The following is a 25,907-nucleotide window of genomic DNA, read 5'->3' on the forward strand; positions in this document are numbered from 1 at the left end:
CACATAGAGGAAGCTTCAGCTACAATAATAACAACCCAGCCAACTCGAAGCAGCACCTGGTATGGAGGTGACTTTGGATATTGGGGATGGTAAGCATTGTGTGCACGGTTCCTTTAGGTCCTCTAGATGGATTGGGGTAAAATGGGAAGTCTTACCTTTCATTTGTTAACCGTCTTTACTTAGAGATATTTTATGACCAGCAATGCTGGTTCCCCACCCAACCCAAGGCATGGCAGAAGGGCTTTGGTAGACACTACCACCCCCTAGTGGTAACTGTACACTCCCTAGGCAGGACTGGCAGGCTTTGGGCTCCAACTTTGTCCATCCAGCTGTGGCATTCCACCATCTCCAAAACCTCAGAACTGACAAACTACTACTGAGAGTCACAGCTAAGCCACCGGCGACAGGCAGGATATTTAAAAGGTCTGGCGATGGGATAGGGCTTGCCAGGAGACCTCAGAAAAGTGATGGTCTTAAATAATTCATAACCTCCACCCTTCCTCATGGCTGCCACCAACTGGGTTTGCCAGCCAGCCTGGCCCTCCAAGAGCTCATTGTGCACTCGGTGTTTACATACAAACAGTCGAAGACCAACACAAATAAAAAGCCCACGTCTCCCTACACAGCTCCTGCTATACCCTGCCATCTGGTGACTACCTTGCTCGCCAAATCCCTGTCGGAAAGGATCAGGCTGCCAGTCCAGGACCTTGGGGGTAGGAAAAGGTGAGAACCCAACTTGCTACTTGCTTCCAAAGGACTCTCTGTAGTCAAGGAGGAAAGCACCTGGCCACTCCAGGGGGAGCAGGCAGGCCCCAGCAGCTCAGCTCCAGGGCTGTGAGTTAGAAAGTGAAGGCTGCAAGACTCCATGGACAGTCAAACTGATACATGGATCCTGGAAAGGTGTGGGGAAGGGGGAGGAAGGGGACAGAGCGGGATTCAAGATTTCCTGCTCCACACTGCAGCTCCCCTTTCCCACCACCCAACCCTTTAAAAGCCACCGTTTAGAATGTCAAGGGCTGTTAGCTCTAGGAAATTTCGGAGCACCTCTCTAGCTGGCTGGACCTGGTCTCCACAGCCTTGAGAAGCTGGAAGACTCTGGAGAGCTCACTGCCAAATCAGGCAGTACTCAAGGACCAATTCCCTTTCTCTCTCTCTTTAGAAAGGCTGTTTTGGGAGCATTTCCATTCCGCCAGGCTTTCAAGGTATCCCAGCCTACAGACATCTCAGGATCGGAGGGGGATAAGGGTAAGGTTGGTACTAGGTAGGTAGTTTTATCTTTGACAGGACTCCTCCCCCAACCTCACCCACACCTCCACAGGGCACTTAGGAGTCTGTGGTGAGCCCAAGGTTATCTCTGTGTACACTCAGGATTCCAACCAACATCCTCAGCTCCTTCTCTGGACGTGGGCTGCCCCACAGGTGAAGGTAGTAGGGCTACTGATGTGCAATTGTGCTGGGGGTGGGGGGTACTGGAGAGAGGAGAAAGCTGTAATGCTTAGCAATACAAGGCCACTGTTGTTCCCAGGAACTGGCTAGGTGCTCAGCTCTCAGAAAGCTCAAGAAGCTAAGGTTACAACCCGGGAGGTGGGGGGGGGGGGAGGGAGGGAAGGAGAGGTCGGCAGGGCTAAACCCGAAGGGCTCAAGCTCATACTGAGGGAACCCGGCACTGGCTTAGATCTCCGGAGGAAGCCAGCTCAAAGGCGGTGGCCCTGAGGAGGGAGGACTGGAATGGACACAAAATACACTCGCATCAGTGTCCGATGTCCCAGAAGAGTGGAATCTGGTCCCTTGATTACTTTGGAGGGAGAACAAGGAGTTAATCTCAAAGGATCTTAACATCCTGAGATCCTCATCTCTGGCTGGGATCCTAACGGCGCTAGAGCTGGGGCACCCACGGTTCAGCACCCCACAACCGATGCGCGAACCCGTACCCCCTCCCAATGACCAGGACCCGGGCTCCCCGAGTCTTGTAGGAGCCCCTGGAGCCTTCCAGGCGCTGTTGTTGGCCAGACTCTAACAGCCAATCCAGCCAATCGCGCCCGGCGCCCCCCGGGAAGGGGCGGAGAGAGGGAGCGAGCTGCGAGCGAGCGCGGGAGAGCCGGGGAAGGGGGGGGGGGACACAACATTTTTGTAAACGCTCTCAGAGATAATTAAGCTATCAATTACCCGGGTGGGAAATCAGCCGCGCTTCCCACCGCTCCACGCAAGGGCCGGCTCCTCCGAGACTCGCGCCGGGAATCAGCAGGCAGCAAAAGCTGCTGGCGAACTTCCTGATTAACTTTTCCGTGTGAGCCCCTCTAATCCCCCCCTCTTCCACAGTTTCTTCTCCTCTCCCCCACCCCCGCCCCCTCCTCTGACCTATAAGTTACTATTCTTATTATTCTTGATTCATTAATTAAGGGCCCGGTGAAATGAGCAGCGAGGATCAATCACCCTGCTGTCTGCCGGCGGTGGGGTAGAAAGGGAAAGGCGATTCCCAGGACTGGAGGGACCCTCCAGTCTCAACAGAGTAAAGACCTCGCGCTCCCAATTCCCCAAGTCCTCACAAATCACTCGTCCCGCTTCACCGCAAGCCCCACACGGAAGCTCCCGAGAGGTAAAGCGACACAGCCAAGGTCACCCAGCGCATTTGGAAAAGCCCAGATTTGTGTATGTGTGTGCGGACTTTCCCCCCCCTTTCTTCCGTCAAGCCTGCAAGAAAGCTACTCTCTCGGTGATGGCTGGAGAATATCATCAGTCTTGGAAGGGAAGAACCCGCAAAACTCGGACGAGACAGAGGGAGGGGGGCGGTACCCGTGGGCGCCCAGGGATCGCAAGGGTTTCCGAGGAGGGCCGGGGGAAGGGTCTGCCCCAAGTCCCTAGCGAGACACCCCCCCCCCGCTTCCACCACCAACTCCCCCCTGGTGCTTGGGGGGGGGGGGTTCCCCGCAGGTAGGACGGACAGACGCGGAGAGACAGGTGGACAGATTCCCCATTGCGGGAGTCTCGGCACGCCCCCGGGGTCCCGGGGCGCGCTGTCCAGGACCTGCTGCCCCGCGCTGGTTTCCAACCACCTGTGCGCCCTCCATGGAGACGGGGGGGGGGGGGGGAAGCCACTTTTGCCCTTTGCCATTCTCGCTCTGGGTGGGTGGGTGGGGGGAACAGTCTGGGGCGGGATCCCCAGGGCGGCCCCCCTCTCTCACACACACACTCGCCTGGCTCCACGTCGGGGGTTCGCGGTTCCTCGGGACCCCCGCCCCCCCCCCCGCTTCGCTCCCTCCCCATCCCGGGGCGCGCGCGCAGCCTCACCCAGGGTGAAGAAGGGCAGTTCGGTGTTGTCCAGGTCATCCTGCACGGCGATGCGCCCGGGCAGCTCGTTACGCACAAAGAGCAGGAGGCGCGACTCGGCGGCGGCGGCGGCGGCGGAGCCCGGGGAGCCCGGGGAGCCCGGGGAGCCCGGGGACGCGGCGGCGGCGGCGGCGGCGGCGGCCGCTCCAGCCCCGGTCCCAGCCCCGGCCCCGGCCCCGGGGCGGGCGCCGCTCCAGCCGATGTCGCTGTCCCGCAGGGCGGGCAGCGTGGACACCGTCACGGTCTTGAGCCGGCAGGGACTGTCGGGCTCCCGCGAGGCGGCGGCGGCGGCGGCGGCGCCGGCCAGCAGCGGCGGCGGCGGCAGCAGCAGCAGGAACATCAGCAGCATCCGCGGCGGCGGCGGCGGCGGTGGCGGCGGCGGCGGCGGCGGCGGCGGCGATAGCGGCGGCGGCCCCGGGTGGAAGCGGAGCCTCGGCCGTCCCCGGAACCCCCAGCCGGGGCCGGGGCTGCGCTGCCGGGCGCCGGCGGCGGCCATGGCGGGAGGGGCTGCGGTGCTGCGGGCGGCGGCGGCGAAGCCGGAGGGACCGGAGAGACAGGAGAAGGAGGCGGCGGAGACCGAGACGGTGGACGCCGCCGAGGCGAACCAGGCAGGACGGACGCCCGAGCGCAGGAGCCGAGAGAGCCGCTAGCCAGCAGCCCCCAGCTCCGGGCTCCGCCTCCCGATCGGCCCTGGACCGCCCCCCCGCGCCGCCTCCCCGGGCCCCGCCGCCCGCCCCCCCCCCCGCCCTCCGCCCGTTCCCCCCCAGCCGACCCGAGCGTGCCGGAGGCTCCGCCCGGCCGCGAGCGAGTGCCCCGATCGCGCCCTCTCCTTCCCCAGGATCCCCCCTCCCTTTCCCCTCCCCGCCAAGGCCGCCCGCAAACGTCCTTAAGCCTCAACACCTTTCTCCAGAATCCTAACGCTTGAGGACCTTACCCCCCCCCCCCCGCACTACCTTCCCGGCTTCTCCTCCGGTGCTCCCACCCCCTTTGACTCAGTCTACCTCTCAGGGCTTCTTTCCCTGGGTGGGGGGGAGAGTGGCCTTAAGTCCACCCTGGCCCTGTCTTGCTGGAGAGGTGGAGGGCAGGGGGTAGAGCGCGCCCCTGGATAGCCTGGACTTAACTTTGTCTCTCCCTCAAATAAGTCCTGGCTACAAATCTCTACCTGAAAGAAAGGAAAAGAAAAGAAAAGAGGGAACGAAAATTAGACCCTGAAATAACTTCCCCAGGTCCCTAGAGCTCCCTCCCCACACATTCACTCTTGGGACCCTGCCTCGCCCACCCACCTCTCCATCCAGGCCATCGGAGACTGCACTCAGCGCTGGCGGGCCCAAGGAGGCTTGAACTCCATTCTGGAATACAGAACACACACACACACACACACACACACACACACACACACACACAGCCCTGCAGCTGCCTCCAGCTGTGCCGCTCTGGCCCTCTAGCTGCCATCTAGCTAGGCGACCCACTCACCAAGCACTTTTATTTTGGAACCCAGCTCCCAGCTTGGCTGCTTGGGGGCTGTGTGTGTGGAAATTCCTGAAAAGGCTGTAAGGTAAGGAGACCGGACTCTTTTGCAGGACTCTAGGCTCCCTTTGGTGCAAGGGGCTACTTATCAGTCTTCCCTTCTTCTTCAGTCCTTCTAGAGTCAAGTGGAACTGTAACAAAACACAGCCTTTCTTTGGCCTGGGGTTGACAGTGTCTGACTCATAGGTGAGCTCCCTGCCAGGGAGACTTTCTTCATTCTTAGAGGGTCTAGAGATGGTAGATGTGCATCACCTGCCTTCCTCTCTCCTCTTCCTCATCCCTGCCTCTGCGTTGTCTCTTTCATCTTTCCACTCATCTGACTTTAATCTTATAAATGCTTCCTCCCTGTAATTTGTGAGCCATTTCCCACCTCGGTGGGTCTGCCTTGTTCTTGCATACCTTTTGTGCAGTGTCTGTGCATGAACGGTTCTCTTCTTCCTTCTGTCTCTCTTCTCTCACTATCTGTAACACCTTCACAGGAATTCTTCTTCTCCCCTCCTACCACCTGGTTTTTGTTGACCTTTTTAAGACTTTGGGGAAAGGCAAAAGAACGGAAATGAAAGGGGGAACTAACCTGCATTGTGACCTTGGATTTCGTAATAGTGCTTATTAAACATTCTCCAAGTGTGAGACATGTACCTGTGTGAGCTTTTGCACATAATCATAATCCACTGACATGGGCATTCAGGTTCGCATTTTCTCTGCTGCCAGGAAGCTAAGCTCAGGAGGTCAGGGTGGTCAAGGAACTTCCTGAGGTTACACAGCTAAGGAGCTTGGTTTGAACTCCAGGCTTCAAAGCCTCGGCTATCTCCATTAAACACACTGTCCTCAGTGACCTTGGAAAAGCCCACCATCAAAGATAGTGAAAAAGGTACCTCTGCAAGAGCGCAGTCGGGTCCGTTTCTGTCCTGTGGTTTGTAAGGTACGCTTGCCTGTCTCCTTTTGCTAATCTGTGAACCCAAAGGGGTGGGGGTGGCATCTGGCCTTTCAAGTCCTCTGATTCTAAACCACCACCCCTTGTCTCTCTGATGCCCGTTACAGTTCATTTACTCCTCCAAAATATGTCTCGCTGCCTCCCTCAGTCTCTCCTTTGTACCCATACAATCCACCACTATGCTCTGCAATGGGGCTTTCTGATTCTCTATGCCCCTTTCTTCAAATATGCTGACATAGTCCATTTATAGAAGTGCACACCAGGAAAAAAGGGCTCCCTTATGTAAGGCAGAATCTGTGCAAGTCCTTCATGGACCTCTGGTACAAAGGCCTGTCAAACAAGAGACCAACACTTTCATTCATTCATTCACCAGCAAATATCCTACCAGACACTCTACGGGGATGCGGGAATGGATAAACACCGTTTCTGCCCTGGGAGATGTTAGAATGATTGGGCAAGAGATGAGACCAGTGCAGACACATCTCAGGTACCAGACCAGGGAGGCAGGCATTCAGACAGACAGACATGTTTTCTCTGTGAGTCCTGCTCAGAGAAATCAAAGAAAGCTTCCCAAACACAATGGCATAGAAGTTGATCCATGAAGGACTAGTAGAATGGGGGTAGGCATTCAAGTTGGCATTGGGCACTTGTTACAATTCTTAGCAGCTGAATGAGTCTTTTTTCCCCCCTACATCAGAGGAGGGTGTTTTATCCTCTGAGGCACAGCTTTACCTCCCACAATGATGCTAAGAACTTTATGGGGTTTATCAATGAATCATGATAACAATTTCTGCCTCTGGCAGTTGTGAGGCTTCAGAGGAAAAAAAATACATGAAAAGCACTTAAACATAGTAGGTACCCAGGAAATTCTGACTACTTCTATGATTTATAATCCCCCATAGTGGGGATTATAAAAAATAAAATATTATCAACCCCAATTCATCAATAAGTATTCTGAGGCTCAGGAGAGCTAGAGATTTGATCTTGATCAGCAGTTGCTTTACCAATTTTCAAGTCATTTGGGACTTGGGCTCATGAAACAGACTTTGTCAGGTTGAGTTACCTCCAGTGCAGAGAAGGAAACTGGAATCAGGCAGAAACAATTAGGGACCAAAGTGTGGGGGGGGAGGGGGGAAGGCAATTACATCAGGTTTCACTGCCCACACAAACAAACAGTAACTGTTTGGAGCCCCATGCCATAGGTGGTAACTATTGACAATCATGAGTAAATTGACCTGTTGTTGCTTGGTTGCTATTGTGGCAATATATCTTATCAGGTCTAGTTCTGTGTCTACATTTGGAGACATTCTCTTAACTTCATGGACTCTAAGCCAGATTCCATACCGCTTTGCGAACCTCTGTAATTTGAACTCGTTTTACTGAATTCTGGATCCTCTTAATGCTTACATTATTCAGAGTTAGTTTCTGTTGCTTGCAATTAACACATCTGCCCCAGAACAGAGAATGTGGAGACAGTTGGAGGGCAGAGCTAGTGATAAAGAGAAATGGAGGGACTTAGGTAAGGGGAAGGGGGGCTCAGTGGCAGAAAGTACCGACACGATGGAGTTAGCAGCCACAAATCGGAATTAGACACCAGGAAATAACTCCTGTTTTAGAATATCAGGTCAATGATTCCTGGAGTTTATGTGATCTCTCAAGGAGTGATGATAACCAATAACTGTCTCTGTGTCATTGTGAAGATTCATAATAGTGCTCAGTGAATAGTAGATGCTCAACAAATCCTACTCCTTTGATTTATAATGCCTATAACACCTGGAATAAGTCATGTCATCCTGATCTCATAGATCTGTTTTTGGAGGTCCAGGAAAGCTAAGACACTTGTCTTTAATTGTGGAATTACCCAGTAGTGAAAACAAGAATGCCTGACTCCCAAGTTCTTGTTCTGTCTGCCACAGCATGGCCCCTGTTTACTCCAGCCCTTCTCCATACTTTCCCAATATGTTCTGTGCTCCTCATAATCTTCCCCCTCCCACCTCTTTCTTACCTTCTCCTTTACTCTCTTCTTCCTAGTTGCATTCCATTATTGATTTAATTAGCTTCATTCCATTATTGATTTAATTTATTCAACCCTAGGGCTCCCTATACTAAATCTACTGATCTCACTTTCTCTCCCCCAATCTAACTCCAAGAAAAGTCTTCCAAGAAAATGCTTCTTCTTTCATATCTCACCTTTGCCTAGATTCTAGGTAGGTTTGTAATATTGTTTCCTTTTTTTTCTCCCTCCCTCTTGCAAAGTATCTCTTATTTTGCAAAATCCCTTTTATCCATACCACCTGATCAAGGCAGACTGACTGGTGTGATTGGAAAGGCAGGTGCTCAAAGCCGGACAAGCTTTGGCTGAAATATCAGCTATGCTATTTATCTACTGGGTCAGGTCACTTCATAGTGCCTGCTAGCCCTTTTGTTTTCTCATTTGTGAAGTGGGGAAAATAGTACCCACTTCTTTGGGTCATTATGGGAATTAAATGAGACCATTCGTACGAAACTGTCTAGCACCTGTGAGGCTCTCATAAATGGTCTAAGTAAATCCAATCATCTGATGGTCTCTCACCTGCTGAGTCCTTCCCTGGCCTGTTACATGAGCCTCTCTTTCAACCATTTTAGTCCAGTCACACCTATCCCTTTTCCGTTCCCAGCGTGTTTCCAGCTCTTCCAGCCTCACCATCTTCATGCAGCTTTCTTCTGCGTGCAGAGATTCCCCATTTTTCCCCACCTACCTTCATTTCACTGTTTAAGTCTAGCAAAGAAAGCCCTCTCTCCAAGCTGACTAAGCAGCCTGTTCCCTGTCTAACCAGCCATCCTCTGTCTCCCTCACCCTTTCCTTTCCTATCTTCTTCTATGCTTTTGATTGTACTTGTTGTATATTTGAGTAACATATATACTGCACGTTTAGTTGTGTATTTTCTGGATGTATTTTCCCCACTAATAGGGGAGTAGTGTCTTGAAGTACACACAAACTAGTACAGCAAATGAACACAGGTAGAGATACAAAATGATTTTGCCAATGATGATTGCATATTTATTGAGCTCATACTCTGAGATAACATCTCTACTAGTCACTAGCCCTGTTTCTACAGAGGATAAAATAGAACATCTTTTTGATTCTGTAACAAAAACATCCCTCCGTGTCCTCCCTCGACATCTGCCTGTGTATTTCTTCCCCTGCTTGCCGCCTTCTTTCTTTTCCTCTTTCCTCTCTAGCTTTCAAGCCATTTTAAACAGCCTTTCTTCCCTAAGCTTCAAGACCATCAGTAGCCCACAAATAAACTCCAGTTCGGGACAAGAGAGTGCTATCATGGGCTCTATCTCTACTCTATCTAAGCTCAATCTTCTATTAATCCTCTTCGTGCCCAGAGAGCCCCACCATTTGTTTTCTCCAGTTTCAATCATTGCCTTTCCTGTAACTCACATCCTCCTTTTAATCCTGCTTTGCTCTTCCCAGCACGTTAGCTCCATTTATCACTCAGCTGAAGCCTGTTTCCTTCCCATGGCTTCAGTCACCACCCACCCCCACCCAACTTCACACTCTATCCTTGTGGCCTTCTAGTCTTTAGTCCTGCCAGGTCAGTATCTTGACCTATGCTCTGTCAGCTGATTAAGGATCGATGACAAGATGATGGCCAATCTTTAAGTTTTCCCTTTTATTTTTTTCCTTTATTGCTAGATCCAGAATAGATCACTATAAATACATCTGTGGCTGAGAGTTCTTCGGCTCTCACACCTCTCCTGGTGACCCAAGTTCAGATTCTTCTCTCTACTACTCGAAACCTGATTTTGTTGTTGTTGTTGAAGCTTATAACTTTGCTTAGTTTCATTTCCTTACCTGTAAGTGACACTGCATGAAGGCATAGGGATAAATGGAAATGCTAGTGCTATTTGTCACATAGTAGGTTATCTGTAAAAGTAATAGCTTGTTCCTCTATGCAGCTGTTTATTTGCTTTTTCCGGGATCTCTGTCTTATTACTTCCATCTCTCCACTTCTCATCTCCATTTTCACTTGGTCTCATTTAGAGCAAACTTTTACCATTGTCTCTCACTTTTTTCTCTGTGAAAAATGAGTGAATATTTTAATCACCATGGTCATTCTTCATTCTTACCTGCACCTGTCTGACTGATTTCTGCTCCAGCCCAGCACACCTCTCCTTCCTTTAACAATTCTCAAAAATATTGTCTTTTATTTTTTTCCCCACCTGCTCATACCTCTCCCCACCTCCCACTTCTACCATCCTCAGTTCTGTAAATCAAACTTCTCTCTAGTTCTGTAGTGATTTATTCCAATTCTTTCATAGCCTCACAACACTACTTTCGATCCGCTCTTTCCTTCTTTATCCTTTTTGCATTTTCTTTTTTTTTTCCAGATCCACTCATCTTTAATTCATCTGCATCATTCATGTGTTTGTACCCAAATCTTTCTGTACCTTTCTGTCTGCTTAGCCAGTTAACCTACTCCTGGTGCCTTCCTCCTTTGTTATGCTGGCCATCTTTCATCATTAGTATGTATTCGTGGGTGATGCTCTTTTAGATTTCTTCATACAAATCTTAATCCTACTGCATTTTCAGGTTCCTCTTTCTGAGCCCATTGACTCTTCCTTTCTGGCGTTTTTTTTTTCTTCTTAACATTCTGCTTTCCTTAAGAAAAAAAAATTCAGGCTTGCACTATCTGCTTTGTATTTATTCAAGCTGAAGTGGTAACCTGGTGCATTGGAATGTATATTACTGATGAAAAGTATAAAGTGTTATTCTCTGCTATAGAGCATTGGGCCACTTTCCTTACAGCTGCACATTATTTTATTATATTTTCAGCTGGTGGAGGCCATGTCAGCATAGAGCCCCTGCTTCTCTGGTACTGATAGGATGTCTACTATGGGCTAGGCACTTAGCCCATTTTCTTTAATTCTCACCAGAAGGCTGTGAATCGGGCATTTTTAATCCTTACTTTGCATGTGAATCATTTAGAACAAGAACATGCAAAGCTTGGAATGTGCTGGACATCTTATGTCAAATAAAGTACTTGCAGGGTTGTTTTTGTTTTATCAGATAGAGGTAACCAAAGAGTTATGTTTTTGTTTTTTTTCCCCTAAGGGAGGTAGCAGACCTCCATCCTTTTTTGGCACTAGTTTTGGGGATTGGGTTTTGCTTCCTGCCTGGGAATGCATAAAGAGACATAGGGGTTGAATTTCAGCTACCATCTGATAAATATGTGACCCTGAACATAATAGGGAGAGGCCAAATATCTCCTAACAGGCTGAACCCACCAACTTACCTGCATTCTTTTGTATAATATTATCCATCAATAGAATCAAGAAAGCCAGGGTTCAAATCTCAGCTCTCCTCACTTTCATGCCTTAGACAAGTTATACATGTCTCCAAATATCACTACTTCATGATTAACACTGAAGGAATCTGTTTCTCCAGTGTAAGAGGCTACTTTGATTGGTGATCTTGGGTTAAAAAAATGCTCTTTTTTTTTCTCTACTGTGGGCCTCATTGCTCTGACTTCTGAGCATAAAGACTCTTCACTGTTTCTTCTACTGTCTAAGGGAAACTTGGGTAAACCTAACTACCAGAATCAGACCTGAGGTTCCTTGGAGCGACAGAGGCCAGTCTTTGCTCCTGACCCACTTAGCAAGCTATATTTGATGAGGGCAGTGTGTTATTCTGCAGACTCAGCAAGACCAGAGCTCTGGCTCTGCAGGTTCCCTGAGTCTCCTGGAGGTATATCCTCATTCCATCTCCTTCTAAGATGTGAAGTCTTAGTGAATCCAGTGAAATCTATGGGGAATTAATGGGATGTCCCTGCCCCCAGATCTGGGACACTTTTTTTTTTAACTGAGGCTCTGTTCTGCAGAGAGAAAAAAAGGAAAAGAATGAACTCAAAGCGTTTTCTTTCTTTCTGCTTTCTTCCTTTGTGGAATATGATTTTCTAACCATGAGTGATACTGTGGAGTACTATTTTTCCAGGAAAGACCTAAAAGAATTCCTGTATTTATGGAGATTATAATCTAAGTAAGAGCTAGACCACCACAAATAATCAAAAATGAATGTATGCCTGAAAGTCTTCAAATGTGCTATGCTGGAAAACAACATGGTTCTAAAAAGTAGCATAAGAAGGGAGGACCAGATAGCATCATTTAAGGGCCAGATAAGACATCTCTGAAAAAAAATGTGACCTTTCCTTTGGAAGCAGGAAGGATGAGTGAGAATTGTTGTGGCTGACAGGAAAGAAAGACACAGGGACCAAATGCCTGTGAGAGAGCATGGTAAGTTGTCAGGGCCAAACACATGAAGTCAGAACATTAAGAAGAAAGACAGGGAGAGAATGAAATGACTCTCAGAAATTATTATGACTTCAATTATTCATGCATAGATAGGCCATAGTGAGATGTCTGGATTTAATCCTAATTTGAGTAGAAAGCCATGGGCATGTAAAAGTGATGACATAGTGTGAGATACACACACACACACACACACATATTATATAAAATTATATATATATACACATATATTTTAAAAGACTACTTTGGATTTAGGAAGAGAACATCTTCTATAGTTCAAGGCTGGACAGAGGAGCCTAACACAGAGCCTGCTTCAGCTGTCCAAGTGTAAGATGTAAGCATGCCCAGTGCAGTCTGTCCCCCTCCCCACCCCCTGCCTCCTCCAGGGGTTCTACGTATTGTTTAAATGGAGACAGTAACACATATGTACTGATTTGTATCTTCCTTGTTTAATCTATTAGTTATTGACTCACATTTTGTATTCTGAGGAAGCCACATAGAACAGCCTTCATGAAACTTCCCCAAGTATCTGAAAAGATCTACCTTCCCCAGTTTTCCAAGAAAAAGTTCCTTCCATGATTCTGTGCCTTGGTGTTAAAGCAAAAGAAAAAACAAGCAAGCAAACAAACAAAATAATAACTACCACAACAAGAAGGCCACAATTCCCTTTTCCACATGCTTCTTTTCACCCCAGAGCAGGCAAAAACACAGATAAAGGGTGAGTTCATAGGTTCTACTGTCACACTGATTGTGTTAAGTTCAGATTTCAACTTTCATCCTCTGGTGGTGTGACCTTGAAAAGACTTACTTGATTTTTTTGTGTTTCAGTTTCTTAATCTGAAAATCATAAAATACCACCCTAATGTAGTTAGATAAGAATAACTCAAGACAATAGATTAAAATCTTAAAAAATTAGTGCTTAGCCTATACCAATAATCAGTAAATACATTTTCAGTATGTAATCAATAAATATATAATTAATAATTTTTTGTTATCAATATCCAATCAAATGCTCTTGGCTCAGCCTATAATCATAGCTACTCAGGAAGCTATGATCTGAGGGTTGCAGTTGAAGTCAGCCAAGCCCGAAAAATCCTTGAGACTCTTACCTTAAATTAACTATCAAAAAGTCAGAAGCGGACATGTGGCTCACATGATAGAGCTCCAGCAAAAAAGCCAATGAAGAGAAATTTCAAGCCCCATTACTGACACACACACACACACACACACACACACACACACACACACGCACACACACACACACACACACACACACACACGGGTGCACACTCATACACACCACACAAACAAACAGTAGTGAAATAAGAGTTTTTGAGGGTTTGAGTTGCCATGTGATAGATAATGTGTTTACTTAGTGATCTATAAAATGAGATACTTTGCTGGTGAACTTCATTGCAAGCATAAATTCTATAAAGAATGAGCGGGATTGGCACCAAGAACTGTGTATTTAGTGTCTTTACCTTTAGACTGGAATTGTTCGTTGAGCCAGCTCGTCTACTGAGCACTTTTTAAATCATATCATATTTTCTTTTCATATAAACCTTATGAAGGAGATATACAGTCATCCTCAATACCGATTAAGCAACCAAGCAAGTGAATCACATGCTTTGGATTGCAAGGCTGAGCTAGAGGGGTGCTCACCTTGCTTTTCCTCTCAGCATCTCACTTCCCCCAGAGCAGCTGGACAGCAGATATGGAGGGGGCTGCCCTCCTCTGGCAAAGCAGAAGGAGCTCTTGCCCAAGGTGACTGGATGGGGAAGGCAGGAGGGAGCAGCAGTGGGAGGAGATATACTGCAGTTGTGACATAAAGCTTGGAGCTTGAGATGCCCACAAAGATTCACTGGGAAAAAATAATACTTGAAAAAAGTGTAATGTCTGGTATTTATCACCTTGGTCTACTGGTAGTTCATTCCCCTTGACATCTATGGAGATTCTTAGGAACTAATATATTGTCCGGTGTCTACACTGCCAATGCACTCTGTTCTTTTTTTTTTTTTTCGTTAGCTTTAATTTTCACCTGTTATTCTTTAATTAATTTTGTGGCTCCAGATCTTATGCAATCCATTAGTGGGAAACCTAAGTTTCCACACAATTTATCTGATCTGCTCGCTTACTCTTTCTCTGTCTGTGGCCTATGCCCTCATCAAAATGAATGTCCCTAATCCCTCACATCTGTCTAGATCCTCTGAATAGTAGTATATAGTAGGTACATATAGAAGCCCCTCTTCATTGCTATTGTGACTCTCATACTTTATATGTTAGTTTTTGGTCTTTACATTCCATCATTCTTTGTAACTTATCTACTACATTGTATGTGTCCATTCGCATGTGCAATGTGGGTGTGCCTGTATGTGCCAATATCAGGATTTAAACTTAGGGCTCTGTGTTCTCCCTTAGCTGAGACTGTATCACTTGAGGATTTTTGCTGGGTAATTGGCAACCAGTTTCTGTAGGATTTGTTTGCCTAGGCTGACTTCCAACCACGATCCTCAAATCTCAGCCTACTGAGTAGCTAGGATTACAAGCATGAACCACTGGCACCTCACTACATTGGATATTTTCTATCATTACTCTTCATAAGCTGTGATGATTTAGAATTTTATCCAGCAGATGTTCACTTTCCTTCTTCCTCTCACTCCCTAGAGTTCATTGATGATGAGATGGCTATATGACAGTCATGATGCAAGCCACTGCTCACTTATATTTCCTAACCTGCTAGTTAGGGTGATAGACAAAGGCAGACCTGGACTTAACCTGCAAGTTGAATCCTAGCCAAGCCAATCTAAGTCACAGCTTTGATGGAGGCCATAATCAGAATTAATGATTAAGCTACCAAGTTCAGATAGATTTATCACATAGCACCACTATGGTAATAGCTGGCTGATACAAAAATCTTAACTCCCACCCTATGCTCTGAGTTTCTTGTGGTTGAAGACCAGTCCAAGTCATCTTATTAACTCCTGCAAGGTTCTAAATTCCTGGTGCATATTTCTTGAACAGACAAATAAATGAATGATTAAGGAACCCTAGAGAAACACTCAATATCTAGGGAGAATAATGTATTCATTAGTTGAGTGAGAACTTACTAGATACTTACTTCATGCCAGGTCTTGTGCTAGTGAAGGGGTATTAGTGGTAGACAAACTGGTCTTGGCTTCTAGATGCTACTTGGTAGTAGAGAAAAGCTTGGGAGCCAGATATTTATAATGTAGTCACTGTGCAAATTCTGATTATCCTTGAATCGCATGCGAGGGCACCAAAGTAATCAGAGAAGTGATAATGGATAGAAAAGAGCAGGATCCCTCGCTCACTGCTGATTCCCATTATCTCAGGTTAAGAGCAAATCCCGGACAGATGGGAGGCATTTGCATCCATTTAAAGAAAATGAGTTAGGAGATGCTGCCCAAGGGGTAAAATCAAAATCTACAGGGATAGGGGTTGGTTGGTCATTTTCTGATTGCTGAATGACACTTCTGTCCTTTCCCACGATTATAGAGCACTAGCAGCATGCTGAGTCTAAAAGTCATTATCTTCTGGAAATCAAAAAGCTGGATCTCTGGCATCCAGATCCAACCGTGTGACCTCAGCCTCCAGCAGGGGCTCTGCCTGAACCTTGATTTAAAAAAAAAACACTGTATCCCATTTCCAGAAGCTTTTCCTGACTACTAAGCATACTCCAAAGGCATGGCTGAGGTACTTGGTGACCAAGGTCTTCTCTCTCCTTCAGAGATTGCTCCAGGAATCAGAGGTCTGGTACTGGAATTCTGAAACCATAGGAGTCCTTAACAGAGCCAAGACTGACTCCCAGCCTCTCTTACTCTGTGAACAGCAGTTTTCCAGAATGTGGGACAAATGGACTCTTAGAAAAGGTAACATTAGGCAGGACTCAAAAGATACGAATGGCTTTATCCCAAGCTAGCACCTTTTAACTTGAAAGAATAACTGGGAATTTTTTTACCCCTTTCAGTACACATTGCCTTGAAATTCAGACACCAATGATGACAGGAGCTAAAAGGAAATAAACTTTTCAGTGGGGTAGACAGATATCAACAGGGATCCATTCGTAGCCACTATGCAATTTAAAGGTGTTAAAACATGTTCATAGTAAGGACACTACTTAGCATGTGGTATCAACAACAAAAATAATCATAGTGACATTTATTGAGTACTTATGATATGGCAGCATGATAATGCTGTAAGACTTCCATCTTAATTAGCTCGATTCATTCTAAGAGCCAGGAACTCTATGAATTGCCATTTTACACACGAGGAATCTAAAGTTCAGAAAGATGAAATGCTTCATCTGTTGTCACCCAACCAGGATGGGTTCAGGATGTAACCCAATACATTCTTCCTTCTGAAAACTTCTCATTAGCATCACTAGTCTATATTCATAGTTAAGATTCAACTTATAGTAATGTAAGTGAGTATCATAATCAGAACTGAAGAATCATAATCAGAACTCATAGCTGCCTCAACATGAGAAGTCATTCCAAGTTGGGTGGTTTTCTGGAATATTATTATTATGAGAAGCTGTTGTTTGAAATGTAAAGGCACAAGTTTATGAGGATTAAACTATAGGAGAGAGGCAAAAAGCATGAATAAAAGATTCCAGATTTAACCAGTGCTTGGTTCTGACCTCACCACACAGTAGTGTAGGCAGAGTAATCTTGAGTGGACTGGAAAATGGAATACTCTGCTGTTGCCCAACTTCTTTACCTCTACCTGGGTCTGTGATAGCTCTCGTAGGACTACAGTTTTTCTTACTAAAGAAGCACAGTCTATTTCCTCCACTCCTTGACTGGAGCTTGACCATGTGTTGTGCTTTGGAAATGAAATGTACCCCAATAACACTTGATCCCCAGCTGAAGGTGCTCTCTTGGGAGGTTGTAGAAACTCCAGGAAGTGGGGCCTACCTAGAAGAAATAGGACACTGGGGCATGACATTTGAGCTAGCTTAACCCAGGCCTTTCCCTCTATCTCCATCTCTTTCTCACTCACTGACTCTCTCTTTGTTTCTGTCTCTCTTCTGCCTGTATCTGCTTGTCTGTATCTCTCTCTATATCTCTCTGTATCTCTTTCTGTGTCTCTGTCTGTCTGTCTGTCTCTGTCTCTGTCTGTCTCTCTGTCTCTGTCTGTCTCTGTCTCTCTCTGCCTCTTTGTCTCTGTCTCTGTCTCTGTCTCTGTCTCTCTCCTTCTTCCTCTCCTTCATCCACCATGAATGATGTGGATGCCACATTTTCCCACGGCCCTGATGTTTTGCCTCCCCCCAGGCTCTCAGAATCAAGGTAGCCAAGGTCTATGGATTGGAATCTGTGACACAGTGATCCAAATAAATCCTTCCTCTCCTCAGTGATTTGTGTTAGGTAATCTGTCACAGTGAGGGAAAGTCCAAGCAAATGAGGTAGCAGTGACCATGGCCCAGCTTTAAGCCTGTGTATTCTGTAATAACCATGCTCAGCACATGCCTGAGCCAGCCTACCTGTCCCAGGAGAGTGAGAACACACATACAGAACAGATTCCCTGGCTAAGGTGTCACAGTCGCAGATAAGTCCCACGAGAGCTGAATCCAAAATGATTTACAGAATCAGCGCGGAGCCCAGCCCAGATCAGTTGACCTATACATATGCCCAGTACTTGACATGTAGCATTTATTGAATAGAGACTTGCTGTTTTTCATGCCTCTTTGACCAATCAGAAAAGCCCTAGTTCACCTCAGTGAAAGGTCACAAAATTACATTAATATCATCAGTCAAAAAGTGGGGGAAGGGATCTCAAGATCCTTTCTGGAGTTGGGAAAACAAAGCAGCAACCAGGATGTGACCCTCTAGTGCTAGAAGTCCACATCTTCATGCTCAGTACACGGATGGCCTGACAGCTCGAGAGCAGGTTTTCCTAGAGTGATTATTCCCATTGCCATAATCGGTTATTTCCATGTCACAGTCAGTTCCCCTCTTTGCTTCTGATTTTTCATTGCTGCAAAAAAAAATGACAGTGTCTGATTATAGCTCTTGGAAAGGCATAGGTAGTTTGAGAAGGGAAGCAAGGGAGGAAAGGGACCAAATTACTCACCAAAATGGGCTTTACAATTATAAAGTGCTAATGAAATTCGAAATAACAACAATAATTATGCTTCTAAGGCTGAAGCCTTACATTTTTATGCCATGAATATTCATTCCCATGTTATCTTTCTAAAGAATAAAAAAAATTGAGTGGCACAGTGCTGCACAGATGAGATGGTGGTGTTGTGTGTTAGTGTGTGTGTGTGTGTGTGTGTGTGTTTCCATTTCTCCTTTGCTATTTTTACATATACCAGGGCAGGCTTGAGACTGTCTGTATTCTAGTAGCTTCATTGTAACTGATTTGTGTCTCACTAGGTGAGCAGGTTCAGACACCATGAGTAGAAGATGCTTCAAACATCAATACAATATAAGGTTAAAAGAAGTGTATTTGTGTGGGGGGTAAAATTGGAACAATTCTTTCCATCTCTAAGTGGTCACAAGTGGAATATCACTTTGTCTTAAGGGTTTGGCAGCCAGGACTGTGGACCAGGGGATCCCAGGTACCTGTTATAAATTGGTATGGAAGAATAAGTGCTTGTTGCTATGTTAAAAATGGTGCGTGCCACGTGTAACCCAGAGTGGTCTTCAGTTGTCTCCCCAGCCTAGAAAGTGCATCTATGCAGCAGCCACCATCATGGCTCATGCAAACAGATATGTACGGTGTTGGTCAGCTTCCTCTACTTCTAAGGCCACCAATCCTTTCTTTAACCTCATCCAACCTTAACTGGGCCCTGAGGACTTCATCTCCACATATTGCAATGCTGCAGGTTAGGACTTCAGAGTATGAATATGGTCAGTAGCATAGTCCTATGTCTACAGGTTCTTTTGAAGGTAACATGAGTCCCATTTTCACCCACAAGGAGAACAGTGGCTCAAATCACCTAGCTTTGACAGTCACTGGCTGAGAGTCAAGCTGTCAGTCCTGATAACACTACTTCTATAGAGGGATGAGTAGTAGAATGAGGGAGAAATCACATCCTTCAGCATAATCCCAGGGGCATATGTAGGACTTGCTTTCTCATACTTCCCCAAAGCAGTCTCTCAAGTCAGCCAATCAGGGGAGAGCTTTGGAAACCAGGGTAACTTGCCATATATTACTTAACTCTGGGGAGGCTGAAGTATCTGGGCAATACCCTAGCAGGATGGAACAGGAGAGAAACACTTCCAATGATATAAACCACAACTGTGAGCACAATGGTGCTGCTGCCCATCGCTTGTTGGTGCCTGGCTAAAAATGGCTTAGAGTTCTTAACCTGGAACCCCTGACAGTTGTGATTTCAACTCTTCTAATTTGTGGGAATGACAGTCATAGTAAATACTCATTCATACTTGGGGAGTGCTTAGTGGGAACAGATACTATTTTGAGTCCTTTCTGCATAAAAGCCTCAGTTAATTTTGACAATAACCAAAGAAATTAGGAGGTACTGTCATAATGACCCAATGGGAAAAAACAAACAAACAACTGAGACTCATGGACACATAGCTAATGAACGCCAGATCTGGGTTACAAAGCTGGGGAGCCTAAGTCCAGAGCCACGCTGTTTAGCACTATACAGCAGGCTTTCTGCAATGCACTTGGTATGTGATGGTCTCTGGTCTTCTGTCCAGCATGTCCCACATTTTCTGAGCCTGCAGTGTTCAATTCATGTTGGCCTCACTCATTCTCTGTAGATGTCAATGTTTGTCAGTATCCAAGACCCCTGGTCAAGGCACATCAAGAAAGTATTTTGTACAAAAGGCTTCATGCTTAAAACCTCACTGGTCGCTTTATGTTTTCTTCTCTTATGGTGATGGCTGTTTGGGTACTGAATAAATTTTGACTATCATTGTCAAGCACTGTGTTAGGTGGTGTCAAATAGGTGTTAGCCTTTAGTCTCTCCTGCAAGCTGTAAACTCCATATAGGCGTGGGACACCGTGGGAGCAGACCTCACAATCTGTACTTAACTGGTGTCTGTACTTAACTGCTCTATCAGCTGCCCTTGGATTTGATCACAAGTAAAAAATAACTCAAACCAGGCAACTGAATACACTAGAAACCCATATGTCTTTCATGTGAAACATATCTAGGGATGGATAGTGTGTTGGGACTGTTGTAGCAATTCTGTAGTCTTCATAGATCTGGATTGTATCCACAGGTCTGCTCTCTTCATCACCCAGGCTAAGCTCTGGCCTTTAAATACAAGAATGACTGATAAAATTCTAGCCACTTTGTCCATGACCTGAGCAGCCAGATAGAGTAAGAGTTCACGTAAGTACAACACAACATATCCGTTTCTGTCTCATGGTTAGACTAACAGCAAAGGAGCTATGGGTGTCTTTTATTTTTTTACTCATGGGGATTTTTTTTTCCTAAAGAAGGGATAAATAGGACTCACTATGCTGAGAAGCTACTGGTAATAGCACCATATGAAATCCTCAGTACATCAACAATTAAACAGCTATTGCTTGAATTTTAAGACTTTGCTATTCCCTGTGTGAGACAGTAAGGGTACAAAATTCAACAACAACAAAAAAAACCTGAAGTCTCTCTTTGCTGAGCTTATACGTTCCTTATGAAGATGAATAAAGCTACGTAACCTAAAATGTGTGATGAGGTTGGCAATAGTGTAAGTCTAAGGTGCTAGAATAACCATGAGTGGATGAGGCACTGACCAATGACCTGACAGAATAAATGAAATAAAATACGCTACCTCCTCTTCTCCCCTACTATTCTACTAGGCATACATAGACAAGAGAAGACATGGGAGTGCTGAAGGAGACAGCATTGGAGGAAAGAATGGAGTCAGGCCCATCATGTTCCAGATAGGGTTGGTTCAATTCTGGCAATGTTGGATACATTACCTAACATCTCTCACACTTCGTTTTTGTGTGATGACATTCAACTCTGAGAGAGAGCAGATATAACACACAGTAGGTCCTTAACATATGTTCGCGTTCTCCTGGGAAGCTAAAGAAGTAGCAACTGCACATGAACTTCCCTTAACCTCAGGCAGGGCCCTCCAGCCTGGAAACAAGTCAGTTGAAGAGGAAGCCGATGACATTGCCCCATTTGAACCTGATCTTTTCCCCTTGCATTGACATAAAGGGGGTCTGTCCCTTAATTACTACTCATTGCCCTTTATATACACAAAATGGTAACCCGCTCAGCCCATCAAAGCCTGCCCTTTGAAATGCTCAGCTAGACAGTGAACAGAAAGTATCTGCCAAAAAGCTGCTTTTTCTCCCAGAGATAAAAGCAACTTGAAATGCATGTAAGTCCTGTGCCCTTGTTAATTAATCAGGATTCACATTAAAAGCTTAAACACCTTTGAAGCTGGAAGCTTGGGAGCCAGAACCTTTCTTTTCTTTTCTTTTTTCCCTCCTTTACTATACAGGAAAGGTGGGATGGAGCAGGCCAAGGAGGTGTGTACAGGGCAAAGTTTTTATAACCAGTTAGACTGTTAGGACCAGGACAGATACAATAGGTATTGATGTTTGTGCAGGTCCCACCCATCCATCTGATTTTCAGATCAACTCAGGCTCTGAATCACCAAAGCCTCTGGCACAACTTTCTAATACTCACTTGTTCAATATTAATTAGATACTGGAATTTCTATTCATTTACACAGTGCTTGCTTAATTGCCTTCTATTACATGGATTTTTGGTCATAGGATAATGCGGAAGACACAGTCCCTACCCTCTGAATCATCTGGCACAGTGGTCCTCAGATGGAGTGATTTTTGTCTCCAGGAGACAATATCTGGGGACATTCTTGATTCTCATAGTTGGAACAAGTCATACTGGTATGTAGTGGGTAAAGGCCTAGGATGCTGTTACACACCCTGCCATGTGAAGGACAACCATCACAATAAGCATTATTCTGTCTGAAATGTCAATAATACCGATGCTGAGCTACCCTCAGTGGGAGAGACAAACTTTTCAACAAGCAATATCAATAAACCAAAGTAAGTGCCATATTGAATCAAGAGCTGTAGGCGGATGTTGGGGCAAGGTTCCTTGTGGATGAGGCATATGTGTGTGTGTGTGTGTGTGTGTGTGTGTGTGTATGTATATATACTGAGACTTTAAAGATGAGTGAGCGTGAAGGGGTTGGGCCGAGCTGGCTAAAACAAGCAAAAGGAATGACATGGAGGAGAGCTCACAGGCAGGAGGGAATAAGATGTTCCTGAGAAGTTAAATTGTCCTGAGCCAGCATGGGCAAGTGAGAGAGAGGACAGTGAGGAGGGTGTTGAGTTAATGGGATGGGGTAGGGAGAGGTTTATGAGCTATATTTGAGAATAAAGTTTTGTCCTAAGGTGAATATAGAGTCACTAAAGAATTTTAAACTAGATTCTGGGAGTTAATGGCTTACATCTATAATCCCACTTACTTAGGAGGCTGAGACCTGAGTATCTTGGTTAAAGCCAGCCTGGGCAGGAAAATCTCTGAGATTCTTATCTCTGATTACTACCAAAATACCAGAAGTGAAGGTATGGTTCAACTGGTAGAGTGCCAGCCTTGAGTGAAAAACCTAAATGACATTCCCCAGGCCCTAATTTCAAACTCTGCCACAGCTCAGTACTGCAGATGCACACAGACACACACACACAGACACACACATAAATACAATACACAGGTCATTTGTATCATGGCCATCTCACAGGAAAAATGAGTCCTAAAAATCAGATAATTTTGCTTTAAAAATGATGTGTAAAAGAAGTACTGTGACAGATTAATCTTGATTCATAAAGCTTAGGGAAAATCAGTGTTTTTGCATATCAAAAGGAAGGAAGGGCCCTGATGCTGGACAATCTGTAGAACTGATAGCCTGGGCTATGGGAAGGACTAAAGCTGATGTCACTACTAAAACATCTGAGCTGACCTCAAATGTGAAGGTGCCAGATGTAAGGTTCAGTGAAAGGAGACTGCCATGTGCCAAGTGTTTATTGGGGAGAAAGCATACTGCTGGTCTGCACAAGATGGAGGCAAATACCAAAGCTGCCAGCACAACTATGTTCATTGCAGCATTATTTACCATAGCTAAGATATGTCTTTTCTTTTTTTTTTTTTTTTGGTACTGGGGATCGAACCCAGGACGTTGCACTTGCTAGGCAAGCGCTTTGCCACTGAGCTACATCCCAGCCCTATAGCTAAGATATGGAACCAACCCAGATGCCCCTCAGTAGATGAGTGGATCAAGATATATATCTATATCTATATATATATCTATATATAGATATATATATATCACATTTTCTTGATTGTGTATGTGTGTGTGTGTGTATATATATATATATATATATATATATATATATATATATATATATACACACACACACACACACACAATGGAATTCTATACCTCCATCAGAAAGAATGACATTGCCTCATTTGTTAGGAAATGGAAAGACTTGGGAAAAATTTTATTAAGTGAAGTAAGCCAGGCCCAAAGAAATATAGGTCCCATGGTTTCCCTTATTTGCAATAACTAGTATATGTCTGGGACAAGCAGAAAAGATCAAAAGCTATGTACATATGACCAGATTAGATGATGTTAAGCAAAATGAACTCCAAGATAGGGACAAAGTGTTTTTTTTTCTTGCTATTGTTTCTAACATATTTATAAGGTACCATGTGATTTTTTTTTGTTTCTTTGTATGTTCCTCCCTCATGGTATAACCCCTGTTTTCACTGTATTTGATGTTGGTGCCCTTCATCTTGTATATACACTTTTCTAATTTGGGGAGGGGAAGGGAAAAAACAAAATGCTTAAATAGGGATACAGGTTGACTCATTGTAACAATGAGATGCACAAGACGATATGCCCCAAAAAACAACCTTTACATTTTAGGCAGTGTGGGGCGGGGGTGGAGTGTAGCTGTGGAGGTGGGAGGGAAGGGATGGTAGGGGAAAAAGCAAAGGAGGAGCCAACAATGCTTGACAGGAAATGTACTCATTACCTTGATCTTGTAACTGTAACTCCTCTGTCAGTATTTTTAAAATAAAAAATGTATAAACAAAGATGGAGGCAAGCAGGGGTGCAAGGGATACAGAGGAAATGGAGGGGAAGGGAAGGGAAGGGAAAAGCAAGGCTGCAAGGGGTGGAACTGATAATGGAGATTGACTAGGGAGAGAGGGGGGAGGAGGTGTGGCTACAGAGATGAGCTCAGAGGCTGGGGGAACTCACACCTTCCTCAGGTGTACCATTACCTGGGTTACAAAGGTGCTGGGTGAGGAATTATAGGAAAGGGACCACAAGTGCATGAAAAGAAAACAGACAGGGCCATTTTCCCAGGCAAACCTAACCCCAGATACCAGGGAAAACTGAATATAAGAGATAAATAAAAATGTTGAACTTTGCTTACTTTTCTGCACATTAAATATTTTACCCTTTAAAAAAGTATACCAGGTTCTTCTTTACATTTGGATATGCTACTTGGAATATTCTCCCTTCCCAACCCTATTTTCATCCTATAAACACCGATAAGCCAGTAGGTCTCATCTTGGACAATTTCTTTTCTGGAAATTGCTTCATGATTGTTTCATTGTGTCTTAGACGGTAATCTCCCATGTGGGCAAAAGATAGACATTATTATCCATTAATATACCCCATTACTTAAAACAACCCTGGAACGTAGCAGGTGTTTCACTCTTCCTTGACTAAACTTGTAAGGCAGGAGAATATAAACAGGGTAGAATCTAATCTGAAACATCACCCAGGGTCAAGGTTTGAGCTTTAGAACTGCAGCTACAGACTCCCAACAAGGTAAGGAATCCTATTTATTTGGTGACATCTGAATGTGATAGGAGTTGGCATGGCTGCTTCAAGTTCAGGGATAAACTAATAAGGGGAAACAAGTCCACCAAGACATATGAAGTTAATTCCTTCAAGGGAGAGGAGCCCTGCGAAGCTATGTGCATAAAAAGTGGTATTTCCTCTTGGCATTAGTTGACAGACAGGCTTTGGTGTTGCCCTTACATGTCTGCATTCTCTCAGCAGGGCTATGTTGATTTGTCACATTTGTCTCTTCACACGGCCATTTCTGTCAGAGCACAGGTGCAGCTTAATGTGCAAAGAGTCACCTAGGTTGCGTCCCACAGAGGACACCTATTATGTGTTGTTACGGCTGGGATCTCCAGGCAAACACATTCAAAGTACAAAACACCTCCAGCATAGTCAATACAGTATCCATTAGGTATTCACGATCATGAATAGTGGAGGTTTGTGTAGATCCATAAAAACTTGTGTTTTGTTCAGTGCTTAACTACACAAAGGATTTCCACAGCCAGAATGCCTTTTCTTCTGTATAGAAAAAATATCAGGAAGACAGGGAAGACGTTGTTGAACACACATTACAGATAAGAAACCAGGGACACAGAGAGGTTAAAGGACACATCCAAGCTCACACAGCTGATGTTTGAAAAAACAACAACAATGACAAAAAACATCAAAGGATCAAATCTAGACCTCTTAATTGCCCATTTATCCGTTTCTTGAGCACAGTTAGGTGAGCTTTCTATATTCTGAGAAAAAATGTGTTCTAATGTATCGAGGAGAACAATGGCCATTAGCTCAATCTACTACCAATGTTTAGTAGAATCTTAAAATATAATCATTTGAAACCAGGCACTGGCGGCTCATGGCTATAATCCCAGCTAGTCAGGAGGCTGAGAGCTGAGGATCACAGTTTGAAGCTAGTCCAGGCAGGAAAGTCCACAATACTCTTATCTCTAATAAACTACTCAGAAAAAGCAGGA

The 25,907-nt window shown here is 45.3% G+C and overlaps 1 protein-coding gene across 3 annotated transcripts in view; it reads right to left on the reverse strand.

Annotated features, from left to right (window-relative positions):
* The window catches only part of Astn2 (astrotactin 2), an 886,217-nt gene extending 882,394 nt beyond the window's left edge, over positions 1–3,823 (reverse strand). For all 3 annotated transcript variants that reach the window (XM_070012528.1, XM_070012521.1, XM_070012512.1), the window contains exon 1: positions 3,289–3,823. In XM_070012528.1, coding sequence (XP_069868629.1) covers positions 3,289–3,823 — 535 coding nt within the window. The remainder of the gene's footprint in view (positions 1–3,288) is intronic.
* Between the last annotated feature and the right edge of the window lie 22,084 nt (positions 3,824–25,907).

Source organism: Dipodomys merriami, unplaced genomic scaffold (assembly GCF_024711535.1).
Source record: "Dipodomys merriami isolate MVZ:Mamm:240054 unplaced genomic scaffold, mDipMer1.0.p SCAF_11, whole genome shotgun sequence".
NCBI lineage: Eukaryota > Metazoa > Chordata > Mammalia > Rodentia > Heteromyidae > Dipodomys > Dipodomys merriami.